At 33.5% G+C, this 13,893-nt stretch overlaps 1 protein-coding gene across 6 annotated transcripts in view; it reads left to right on the forward strand.

The window, feature by feature from the left end:
• Window positions 1–13,893, forward strand: part of LOC143230215 (uncharacterized) — a 111,546-nt gene that overhangs the window by 61,395 nt on the left and 36,258 nt on the right. For 5 of the 6 annotated variants that reach the window (XM_076463352.1, XM_076463351.1, XM_076463356.1 and 2 more), the window contains exon 6: window positions 2,971–3,132. The exons of the other annotated variant lie outside the window; for it this stretch is intronic. In XM_076463352.1, coding sequence (XP_076319467.1) covers window positions 2,971–3,132 — 162 coding nt within the window. The remainder of the gene's footprint in view (window positions 1–2,970; window positions 3,133–13,893) is intronic. 6 annotated transcript variants of the gene reach the window in all.

Below are 13,893 nucleotides of genomic sequence, written 5' to 3' on the forward strand. Positions count from 1 at the left end.
TATAAACGTTTCTAGTAATAATACTAAAAACCTGGAAGTTGTATTATTTATATTGTTTTATTGCAGTCTTGTTCTAACATCGTATAAACGTTCTTAGTAATAATCCACAAAACCTGGAAGTTTGTACCATTTATATTGTTTTATTATAGTCTTGTTCTAACACCATTATATTGTTTTATTGCATTCTTGTTCTAACACCATTATATTGTTTTATTGCATTCTTGTTCTAACACCATATAAACGTTCTTCGTGATAATGCACAAAACCTGGAAGTTGTACCATTATATTGTTTTATTGCATTCTTGTTCTAACACCATATAAACGTTCTTCGTGATAATGCACAAAACCTGGAAGTTGTACCATTATATTGTTTTATTGTAGTCTTGTTCTAACACCATATAAACGTTCTTCGTGATAATGCACAAAACCTGGAAGTTGTACCATTATATTGTTTTATTGTAGTCTTGTTCTAACACCATATAAACGTTCTTTGTGATAATGCACAAAACCTGGAAGTTGTACCATTATATTGTTTTATTGTAGTCTTGTTCTAACACCATATAAACGTTCTTCGTGATAATGCACAAAACCTGGAAGTTATACCATTATATTGTTTTATTGTAGTCTTGTTCTAACACCATTATGTTGTTTTATTGCAGTTTTGTTCTAACACGATATAAACGTTCTTGGTAATAATGCACAAAACCTGGAAGTTGTACCATTTATATTGTTTTATTGCAGTCTTGTTCTAACACCATATAAACGTTCTTAGTAATAATGCACAAAACCTGGAAGTTGTACCATTATATTGTTTTATTGCAGTCTTGTTCTAATACCATATAAACGTTCTTAGTAATAATACACAAAACCTGGAAGTTGTACCATTTCTATTATTTTATTGTAGTCTTGTTCTAACACCATATAAACGTTCTTACTGATAATGCACAAAACCTGGAAGTTGTACCATTATATTGTTTTATTGTAGTCTTGTTCTAACACCATAGAAACGTTCATAGTGATAATGAACAAAACCTGGAAGTTATACCATTTATATTGTTTAATTGCAGTCTTGTTCTAAAACCATGTAAACGTTCTTAGTAATAATACTCAAAACCTGGAAGTTGTATTATTTATATCGTTTTATTGCAGTCTTGTTCTAACACCATATAAACGTTCTTAGTGATAATGCACAAAACCTGGAAGTTGTACCATTATATTGTTTTATTGTAGTCTTGTTCTATCACCATTATATTGTTTTATTGCAGTTTTGTTCTAACACCATATAAACGTTCTTAGTGATAATGCATAAAACCTGGAAGCTGTACCATTATATTGTTTTATTGTAGTCTTGTTCTAATACCATGTGAACGTTTTTAGTAATAATACACAAAAGCTGGAAGTTGTACCATTTCTATTATTTTATTGTAGTCTTGTTCTAACACCATTATCTTGTTTTATTGCAGTTTTGTTCTAACACCATATAAACATTCTTAGTAATAATGCACAAAACCTGGAAGCTGTACCATTATATTGTTTTATTGTAGTCTTGTTCTAACACCATATAAACGTTCTTAGTAACAATGCACAAAACCTGGAAGCTGTACCATTATATTGTTTTATTGTAGTCTTGTTCTAACACCATATAAACGTTCTTAGTAACAATACACAAAACCTGAAAGTTTGTACCATTATATTGTTTTATTGCAGTCTTGTTCTAACACCATATAAACGTTTCTAGTAATAATACACAAAACCTGGAAGTTGTACCATTTTTATTGTTTTATTGCAGTCTTGTTCTAACACCATATAAACGTTCTTAGTAACAATACACAAAACCTGGAAGTTTGTACCATTATATTGTTTTATTGCAGTCTTGTTCTAACACCATATAAACGTTTCTAGTAATAATACACAAAACCTGGAAGTTGTACCATTTTTATTGTTTTATTGCAGTCTTGTTCTAACACCATATAAATGTTCTTAGTAATAATACACAAAACCTGGAAGTTGTACCATTTATATTGTTTAATTGCAGTCTTGTTCTAAAACCATATAAACGTTTCTAGTAATAATACTCAAAACCTGGAAGTTGTATTATTTATATTGTTTTATTGCAGTCTTGTTCTAACATCGTATAAACGTTCTTAGTGATAATGCACAAAACCTGGAAGTTTGTACCATTTATATTGTTTTATTATAGTCTTGTTCTTACACCATTATATTGTTTTATTGTAGTCTTGTTCTAATACCATGTAAACGTTCTTAGTAATAATACACAAAACATGGAAGTTGTACCATTTATATTGTTCTATTGCAGTTTTGTTCTAACACCATATAAACGTTTTTATTGATAATGCACAAAACCTGGAAGTTGTACCATTTATATTGTTCTATTGCAGTTTTGTTCTAACACCATATAAACGTTCTTAGTGATAATCCACAAAACTGGAAGTTGTACCATTTATATAGTTTTATTGTAGTCTTGTTCTAACACCATTATATTGTTTTATTGTAGTCTTGTTTTAACACCACATAAAAGTTCTTAGTAACAATGCACAAAACCTGGAAGTTTGTACCATTATATTGTTTTGTTGTAGTCTTGTTGAAATTACTAACACTATCTAGGTTCATTGTACACCAACATGGAGGGTCATATTTCACTGTATACCAATAACTCCTGCAGGTTACAGATCTAATATTTAGTCTCCTATACTGACTGATTCTGCTCCTACCTGAGACTTTCTTTTGATTTGGTTGCTGGATGTAACAATAAACTCCTGATGAACCAGTTTTTTACTTTTAACTTATTAGCATGGCTTATTTATTATTTATTTGGGGATTTTTTTTTGTTTTATGCATTCTAATTGGAAATGGGGCCTTTATTTTCTTAAACCTAATAGACTCTCCATTTCTTATGGGGTAATTTGGGAACATTTTATGGTTGGATATGTTTGCATGGTTTTCTGGTAGAGCCTGTGAAGAAAACAACTACTTCTTCCACCAAGCAACCTTTGCTGTCTTCTACTCTTTCGATGCCCATCTCATCCACAATAAAGAAATCCTCTCATCCAGCCCGAGCAACTTCTGCTAGGAATATCTCTTCCTCTAAGCATGTACAAATGGATAGGAGAGGTCAGTTTAGTTTTATATTCTATCAGTTGAACTCTTCAGTTATAGATTATGAGTTTTGTTTTTGTCCCTACACTTCCTTTTCTTGATGTATTGTTTCTGTGCACTTTGTTTAATGAAAACTGGAAGAATCATAAACCTTACTTCGTATTATGTTTGTGATACGATTATGTTGGATTCAAAACAGTTTAACCTCGTGAACTTAAAATCCATCTTTTACAGTCATGTTTTAGAGGAGTGAAACCCAGATATTAGTTTACAGGTTTGAATATACTTTAGTTTTCTAATAAAGCAAACAACTACTCTTCAACCAGTAAGTTTGTAAACAAACAACTACTTTTCATCCAGTAAGTTTGTAAACAAACAACTACTCTTCAGCCAGTAAGTTTGTAAACAAACAACTACTCTTCAGCCAGTAAGTTTGTAAACAAACAACTACTCTTCAGCCAGTAAGTTTGTAAACAAACAACTACTTTTCATCCAGTAAGTTTGTAAACAAACAACTACTTTTCATCCAGTAAGTTTGTAAACAAACAACTACTTTTCATCCAGTAAGTTTGTAAACAAACAACTACTTTTCATCCAGTAAGTTTGTAAACAAACAACTACTTTTCATCCAGTAAGTTTGTAAACAAACAACTACTCTTCATCCAGTAAGTTTGTAAACAAACAACTACTCTTCATCCAGTAAGTTTGTAAACAAACAACTACTCTTTATCCAGTAAGTTTGTAAACAAACAACTACTCTTTATCCAGTAAGTTTGTAAACAAACAACTACTTTTCATCCAGTAAGTTTGTAAACAAACAACTACTCTTTATCCAGTAAGTTTGTAAACAAACAACTACTCTTCATCCAGTAAGTTTGTAAACAAACAACTACTCTTTATCCAGTAAGTTTGTAAGCAAACAACTACTCTTTATCCAGTAAGTTTGTAAACAAACAACTACTCTTTATCCAGTAAGTTTGTAAGCAAACAACTACTCTTTATCCAGTAAGTTTGTAAACAAACAACTACTCTTTATCCAGTAAGTTTGTAAACAAACAACTACTCTTTATCCAGTAAGTTTGTAAACAAACAACTACTCTTTATCCAGTAAGTTTGTAAACAAACAACTACTCTTTATCCAGTAAGTTTGTAAACAAACAACTACTCTTCATCCAGTAAGTTTGTAAACAAACAACTACTCTTTATCCAGTAAGTTTGTAAACAAACAACTACTCTTTATCCAGTAAGTTTGTAAACAAACAACTACTCTTCATCCAGTAAGTTTGTAAACAAACAACTACTCTTCATCCAGTAAGTTTGTAAACAAACAACTACTTTTCATCCAGTAAGTTTGTAAACAAACAACTACTCTTCATCCAGTAAGTTTGTAAACAAACAACTACTCTTTATCCAGTAAGTTTGTAAACAAACAACTACTCTTTATCCAGTAAGTTTGTAAGCAAACAACTACTCTTTATCCAGTAAGTTTGTAAACAAACAACTACTCTTTATCCAGTAAGTTTGTAAGCAAACAACTACTCTTTATCCAGTAAGTTTGTAAGCAAACAACTACTCTTTATCCAGTAAGTTTGTTCCACAGGTGCTCTTAATTAAGTTAAGTGCTCAGTTTTAATGTAACACATTAAAATGATACTTAAACTGTCTTTGATTAAGATAAACTGAAAACACTCGGTTTTGCTGTGACCCACTTGAACTTGACTTGTAGATGGTTGTCGGTGATATTTTTAAAATGTGTACAATGTTTACCCGAGATGGAGAGGTCAATCATGTAAGAACGAAAACATTTTCCAACTCATTTTTCCAATGTGATATTTTAATTTTTTAGGTTTGAAGTGTACATCTGTGAGGAAAACGAAACTGTGGTTATCCAAATCATTTTTTGTAGAGAACTAAAATGTTTTAAAGATTTAGAACACCTTTTTCTAGTCTAGTTTCTGGTAATTTATTTTGTAATTTTATCATTCACAATGTTTAACACTTTCCAGTGCTACTGTTGGTCGTTTAATTAATAAACTATAAAATGATTTGTATATTACTACTGTACGTGTGAACGTATAATTACACTATCTTAGGGTTTGCATACATGTCATTACAATAATGGAAAGCAAAAATAATCTATTTTTATTTGGAATATTAGATTTGTAATTGTAAGAGATGAAATTAATTATGAAACCCTTTCAGAAGTAAACAGTTTAACAAGTGCGATAAACCTGGAGCACTGTTGTCGCCAGAAATGTTAATATATTGTACGATTCTTTCAGGTGTATTAAATGAAGGTTAATTTCAAATATGACCCAAAGATGGCGCAGTAAACTTTAAAGAAGCAGTGTAGCACATATTATTTTAACCTAAAATTAAAACTTTACACGGAAATATTATTAAATACAACGTATATATGTCATTTGCTTTAAATAACCATACTTACGAACGTTATATAAATACACGAATGAACGTTCGAGGTAGATTTGGTGAAATTAATCCCTTATATAAGTAAGATAATTTATCCAAATATCTATTCTACCATTGTATATGGTGAATCTGACGTTTGTGTTTTTTACATGTACTTAGTTTTTATAGTCATTCTTTGACATTTTAAGTCCGTCTATGGTTTAGTGTGTTTTCAATGTGAAGATACTTAAAAAAATGTTAAACAAAATGTAAGACAATTTGAACAAATTATAAGGCTTAACATTACAGTATATGTCCTATGGTTTGTTATATTACGTAGTAAGTTGACATCTGTTTGAATAAAATAAATAAATTGAAAAACAAACTAGTTAGTGTGTCTCTTCAGAGACCAATTTCTCAGAATTGGATAAGGTCTGACGAGGCTTAGTGGCTAGCGTGTTTGATCACTGCTTAATTTCTCAAAATTGAGTAAAGCTTGGCGAGGCTTAGTGGTTAGAGTATCGAACTGCGAGTTATGGGGTTCAACGTAATGTGTTGAACATATACAGTTATGGGTGAAAGTGATAGTCTATCCACATGCTCGGTTCTAGAAGCTGTTGTGGAATGAGTATTGCTTCCCTCCATATGGTCATATATCAAAGTTTTTTACAGCTATACGTAGTCAAAATTTTTTTCTTACGAGCTGTTTATTGAGGCATGAGTTGTAACTATAATTCCTGACGCTGTAAAATTATCTAGGGTTAACATTTATACTGTAAAACTTTATGGTTAACACTTTTTTTTTTTTTTTTAAATATAAGTAGTTTAAGAAAGAATTAACCATGTAAGATATGTCCTAACTTTTATTGAAGACTATACATGGCATTTTGTTCTTTTGGAATCAAACACCTTTCTGCTTCCTTCTCAATTCTGGAAAAATCTAGGTGTAATAGTAGAATTGTTGTAATTTTCTTACTATTAAACACTAGATAATATAATCCATTTTCTTCTGGAGTAAGTGTTGGCTGGATAATCTGGATACATGACTATAGTGCTGGCATTTTCTAGGTTTAGAATTTTTATTAAATGTAAGCTAAACCACTTACTGTGTTTAAAAGTTAATCACTCCCCGGGTTTCAAACAGCTGTTGTGTTTACGTAGTTGTTATCACTTTCTCAGAAGCTTAATGTTAACTGTAATTGTTTTATATACAACCACGCAAAAATAATTGGTGCGACCTTGTCGAATATTTAGGTGAACAATAGGTTATATTTGTTTGGCCCATTAATAAGGTATTTTTATGCGGACCTCATTACGCGGTTGTATATTAACGCGGAAGAAAATAAAACTTCCAAAATTTAAAAAGTGCATCAGTTTTATGCTGTTTTTTCTGGTTCAAGTATCGTCAGCTTTGCTTATTACTTCGTGCAGAAGATACTAACATCTAATAATTTCTTATACATTGTTGTGAAGATGTATTTATAATTATAGGCCTAACCAGTAACATTAGTGAAAGTCAAGGGAGTTAGAAGTGTATTATGTTTGAAACTTTTTTAATACTATTTGTCATGGGGAACAACTCCCGTTTGTATTGTATATACATAAAGCTTCCATCAAAACTAACTCGTCTGATACAACCCGTGAGGGATACCTGTACACTAATAATAACTGCACATGTTGTATTTGACAACACAGATATTGAAATAACCATGACTGGCCATTTTTTCATTTTGATTTTTTTTCCTAGAATGATTAACATCTGGTACGGTCTGTATTATTGGAGTATTAGGTTTTCGTGAGACGTAGCTTTATCTAATGCCAGAGACGTAACCTTACAAGTTTTTACTTCTTACAGGTAACACAGGGATGTGTCTAATACCACAGACGTAACTTTACAAATATTTACTATTTAAATGTAACACAGGGCTGTATCTAATGCCACAGACGTAACTTTACAAGTTTTTACTTCTTACAGGTATATAACATCACAAGTTCTATCGGCACGTGAACTTTTTTTTATTGTAATAACATTTGTTTTTTAATCAGAAGCAGGAGTAATGGAAATATAAATACAACACGTCTTGACCTTTAAACACAAGTCTGTATAGTTTCGGCTCTTACGCTTCAAGTACAAGCTATAAAAACCTATGAAAACGATAAAGTGTTGTAGAGATTTGAAGAATTCTTGTTTTTATTTTGTGTTGTAGAGATTTGAAGAACTCTTGTTTTTATTTTGTGTTGTAGAGATTTGAAGAACTCTTGTTTTTATTTTGTCTCAAGATCTTCGTTGTCATAATATAAAACGCCCCTCTTGTTTCAGTGGAAGTACATATATTATAGTTAGGAACAGAATATCTTCCCAGTTTAAAGAGAGCGGAGTTGATCATAACTACCACGTACTTTCTAGTATAAGACAACTTACTCGCTCATTTCCTTCAGAACTGATTGGATTACATTGTATCTGGCTGCACAGTTGCGTAACGACAATAGTTCACTTCGTTTTTTACTGCTGATTGTTGCGAGACAATAGATCGTGTAAATTATAGTTAAACCTGGGACATTGCTCCTGCTTCAGGCCATGTGTGTCGAAGGGTAAAAATAAAACCTCTATCTTGGAGTGATATGTCATTAAATTTTCATTAGATTAGATTGTTGGTGAGTTTCTACCACTACACGAAGTTGGTTGACATTCACACCACAGTGTTGAAAAATGAATGTTTTGAATACGGTCGTGTTGTACACTTCCCATGCGCGAGGGTCCAGGTTATGGCTCTTTCAAAACTTTGTGTAAATAACAATGGGTAATATTATATCGCAGCCCTTGTAGACTTTATAGATATACACTAATAAATAACTTTATATATCACTTAATAATTGATATTTTTACTTGTATGTAATAAAAATGAAAACAGGAAGTAATACCATAATAGTCAGGCGTAATGTACCTGTTTCACTACGATTTTGTTAAATGATCTTTTCAAAATATGATCTGTTTTACATTGCACCAGGTAAAGGTTGTATGATCTCTGGACTGGTACCATAATCCACTTAGCACCAGGTAAAGGTCGTATGATCTCTGGACTGGTACCATAATCCACTTAGCACCAGGTAAAGGTTGTATGATCTCTGGACTGGTACCATAATCCACTTAGCGCCAGGTAAAGGTCGTATGATCTCTGGACTGGTACCATAATCCACTTAGCACCAGGTAAAGGTTGTATGATCTCTGAACTGGTACCATAATCCACTTTGCACCGAGTAAAGGATGCCTGTCGGGACTGGTACAATAATTTATTTGCAGAAGCTCATGTCTTTCGTTCCTTTACCAGATGTTCTATGAGTATATTAGTAACCGTGGAAGGATCCTCTCACATAATGGTGCTGGTTTAGGAAAACCAGTAAGTGTTTAAACATCTCAGGATATCTCATGAGCACTTGGCAAGTGTTGGTCACTTTTATTTTGTTAACACTTTAGACTTCTGAAGTAGAATCCAGTTTACAAGTATAACGCGTAAATCTCGACTTTAGTAAGAGATTAAGGGATAGTAATATATAGCTATAGCTTACTAATTAATTGGTAGATTGTGACGTTAAGGGTGATGACACGCACGTGTTTCCCAAGCAGTGACGTAAATAAAATAAACTCCGACTTGCATTTGTTCATCAGATGCCAGTAGTCACGATAAAAAACAAAAAAGTAAAAGTTATTCTATAACTAACTGACGGTAAAGTTGTACTAATTGGCTGTGCTCGCCAGATGTGCATAATATGGTTCGTTCACCTAATGAAAATGCACGAACTCCACGTACGGCGGGAAACATGTTTATCAACATTCATCTGTTGGCTTTCTTCCTTTAATGTCCATTTATTTAAAGTCTTTGGAATTGGAGATGTGATGTTATATTTATGGACCTTGATTTGAAAGAACATTATTAAAGATTTACAAATTTTGTTTCTTTGTTTCCCATATGCACTGGGTTATCTGTGTTGTGCCTACATTTGTTATTGAAACCCGGTTTTCATTGTTATAAGCCTACAGACTTACCGCTGACGTATATTTTACAGAAGGGAAAGTGTGAAAGTTGCCAGTTAAAGAAAGTTCATTATCAAATCGATAACTATTATTGGAGGTAACCCTGAGGTGTGAAGAAATATTTCAACCCATGGGCGAGATTTACATATACTTTATAAAGATAACCAATATAATTTATGAACTGGAAAGGACAGTTTGTTATCTCTAGATGACAGAGAATACAAATAAATGTAGGAATTCTCATGATGACATTTAGAAGCTGAATATTGAGTAACGTTGGTTGGTTGGTTTAATCCAACGTTCGTTGCTTACAAGGTGTCTTAATTGTCTGCTGTTTCAACTCCACTCAGAGTAAGTTTCCAACCCCAAGGCAGCATGGACAAGAATAACTTTCGTCTGATTTTCCTCTACGACTTCAAACTTGGACGAAAAGCTACCGAAACTACATGGAACATCAACCAGAAATTTGGCCATGGATCTGGTGCTGAACGTACAGTTCAGCGTTGGTTCCAAAGGTTTGGAAATGGAGATGAAAGTTTTGAAGACCACAAAGGTCATGGAAGGAAGTCATCAATAGATGAAAACACATTAAGGAAAGCAGTTAAGACTCTCACACAACAGCACAGGAGTATGCAGTAAAGCTAGAAGACAGACCCTCACACAACAGTACAGGAGTATGCAGTAAAGCTAGAAGACAGACCCTCACACAACAGTACAGGAGTATGCAGTAAAGCTAGAAGACAGACCCTCACACAACAGTACAGGAGTGTGCAGTAAAGCTAGAAAACAGATCCTCGCACAACAGTACAGGAGTGTGCAGTAAAGCTAGAAAACAGACCCTCGCACAACAGTACAGGAGTGTGCAGTAAAGCTAGAAAACAGACCCCGCACAACAGTACAGGAGTATGCAGTAAAGCTAGAAAACAGACCCTCGCACAACAGTACAGGAGTGTGCAGTAAAGCTAGAAAACAGACCCTCGCACAACAGTACAGGAGTATGCAGTAAAGCTAGAAAACAGACCCTCGCACAACAGTATAGGAGTATGGAGTAAAGCTAGAAAACAGACCCTCGCACAACAGTACAGGAGTATGCAGTAAAGCTAGAAGACAGACCCTCACACAACAGTACAGGAGTATGCAGTAAAGCTAGAAAACAGACCCTCGCATAACAGTACAGGAGTGTGCAGTAAAGCTAGAAAACAGAGCACAACCCAGTAAAGCTGCACAACAGTACAGGAGTATGCAGTAAAGCTAGAAAACAGACCCTCGCACAACAGTACAGGAGTGTGCAGTAAAGCTAGAAAACAGACCCTCGCACAACAGTACAGGAGTGTGCAGTAAAGCTAGAAAACAGACCCTCGCACAACAGTACAGGAGTGTGCAGTAAAGCTAGAAAACAGACCCTCGCACAACAGTACAGGAGTATGCAGTAAAGCTAGAAAACACCCTCGCACAACAGTACAGGAGTGTGCAGTAAAGCTAGAAAACAGACCCTCGCACAACAGTACAGGAGTATGCAGTAAAGCTAGAAAACAGACCCTCGCACAACAGTACAGGAGCATGCAGTAAAGCTAGAAAACAGACCCTCGCACAACAGTACAGGAGTGTGCAGTAAAGCTAGAAAACAGACCCTCGCACAACAGTACAGGAGTATGCAGTAAAGCTAGGCACAAGCAAATCAAACATTGCCAACCACTTGAGTGCGATTGGAAAGACACAATTTGGATGAGTGGGTTCTGTATGAGCTGACTGAAGATCACCAAAATCGGTGTTATCAGACCTGTCAAGAATGATGCTTCGAAATGTGAATGCCTTATTCCCCAGACTTTTTCATTACAGATTTTCATTCTTTTTAAACACTGATAACTTTTTGAAAAGTAAAACTTTCAGAATCAGACAGCTACAGAAGAAACTTTCAGGCACCTTATTCCCCAGACCTTTCCACTACAGATTTTTATTTTTTCAAGCACTTTGACAAGTTTATGAAAAGTAAACACTTTCAAAATCAGACAGCTGCAGAAACATTCAGGGAGTACATTGACCATAGAAACTCTGATTTCTACAGCAGGGGCATAAATAACATCATTACAGTTTGACAAAAGTGTGTTGAAACAAATAGTGCTTATATTGGTTAAAGCATGTTTTATAAAACAAATAGTGCTTATTTTGGTTAAAGCATGTTTTACAAAACAAATAGTGCTTATATTGGTTAAAGCATGTTTTACAAAACAAATAGTGCTTATATTGGTTAAAGCATGTTTTACAAAACAAATAGTGCTTATATTGGTTAAAGCATGTTTTACAAAACAAATAGTGCTTGTATTGGTTAAAGCATGCTTTACAAAACAAATAGTGCTTATATTGGTTAAAGCATGCTTTACAAAACAAATAGTGCTTGTATTGGTTAAAGCGTGTTTTACAAAACAAATAGTGCTTATATTGGTTAAAGCATGTTTTACAAAACAAATAGTGCTTATTTTGGTTAAAGCATGCTTTACAAAACAAATTGTGCTTATATTGGTTAAAGCATGTTTTACAAAACAAATAGTGCTTGTATTGGTTAAAGCATGTTTTACAAAACAAATAGTGCTTATATTGGTTAAAGCATGTTTTACAAAACAAATAGTGCTTATATTGGTTAAAGCATGCTTTACAAAACAAATAGTGCTTATTTTGGTTAAAGCATGTTTTACAAAACAAATAGTGCTTATTTTGGTTAAAGCATGCTTTACAAAACAAATTGTGCTTATATTGGTTAAAGCATGCTTTACAAAACAAATACTGCTTATATTGGTTAAAGCATGCTTTACAAAACAAATTGTGCTTATATTGGTTAAAGCATGCTTTACAAAACAAATAGTGCTTATATTGGTTAAAGCATGCTTTACAAAACAAATTGTGCTTATATTGGTTAAAGCATGCTTTACAAAACAAATAGTGCTCATATTGGTTAAAGCATGTTTTACAAAACAAATTGTGCTTATATTGGTTAAAGCATGCTTTACATAACAAATTGTGCTTATATTGGTTAAAGCATGCTTTACAAAACAAATAGTGCTTATATTGGTTAAAGCATGCTTTACAAAACAAATTGTGCTTATATTGGTTAAAGCATGCTTTACAAAACAAATAGTGCTTATATTGGTTAAAGCATGTTTTACAAAACAAATTGTGCTTATATTGGTTAAAGCATGCTTTACAAAACAAATTGTGCTTATATTGGTTAAAACATGCTTTACAAAACAAATTGTGCTTATATTGGTTAAAACATGCTTTACAAAACAAATTGTGCTTATATTGGTTAAAACATGCTTTACAAAACAAATTGTGCTTATATTGGTTAAAGCATGCTTTACAAAACAAATTGTGCTTATATTGGTTAAAGCATGTTTTACAACACTGGTTTATAGTTTTCCAAACTTCGCAGTTCAAAAACGACATTTATTTTTGGACAACCCAATAGTTGTGGTAGTGGGACCAATCGGAAACAACCATCTACGGTATAACAAGTAACTTGGATCGACTGGTAAGTGATTCTTGACCGAAAACGTAAACGTAATAGGTGTTTTTTGGGTTTTTTTGAAGACGTGTTTAACTTACATAGTAACCAGTGTTATGTAAACTAGCACTAAACAGTGTCGTTCGCTAGTGACACCATAAAACTAACAATGTATATTTACTATGTAACAGTTAAGAGTATCGTACCTGTTTTTTACAGCTTACAAAATAAAATAATTACGTTTGAAATGTATTCATACATAACTCGATTTCTCCGTCAGAATATTTTGAATGGTCTGGCAGATCTGAAAACGGATGTGACCTTGGAAAAACATATGTAGCTGTGCTTCTTCTGCGCATGTCACTAAGTGATAAAAGTCGCCTCGTGTCGTTACTAAAGGCGTCGTGAAATCTCGTCCACGAAATTTAAAGCAATACAAATCGACGTGTACGTGTGTAACGTCACTGAATTACAAAAGGTTTCACTTCTGTTTATAGTGAAATAACTACGTATTCTCATGTTCACACTTTGATTAATCCAGTATCAAAATGAGAGGTTTGTATAACCACTTTCCTAACTCGAACTGTGACGTAGCAGTTTGGCCGGAAAGTGGGTAGGTGTTCCTGAGGAATGACGTCGTTATATGGACAAGTTGTTGCATGCGAGTGTTTTCAAATCAACAAACTCTTGTACAATGTCTCTTACATTGGTGTCCAGCACACACACACACACCCACGTGTATACATTTATATAGGGGATCAAAGTAACCTAAATATTGTGACTTTGGAGCAGCTTCACAGCACACACACACACACACACACACACACACACACGT

This window comes from Tachypleus tridentatus, chromosome 10 (assembly GCF_004210375.1).
Source record: "Tachypleus tridentatus isolate NWPU-2018 chromosome 10, ASM421037v1, whole genome shotgun sequence".
Classification (NCBI taxonomy): domain Eukaryota; kingdom Metazoa; phylum Arthropoda; class Merostomata; order Xiphosura; family Limulidae; genus Tachypleus; species Tachypleus tridentatus.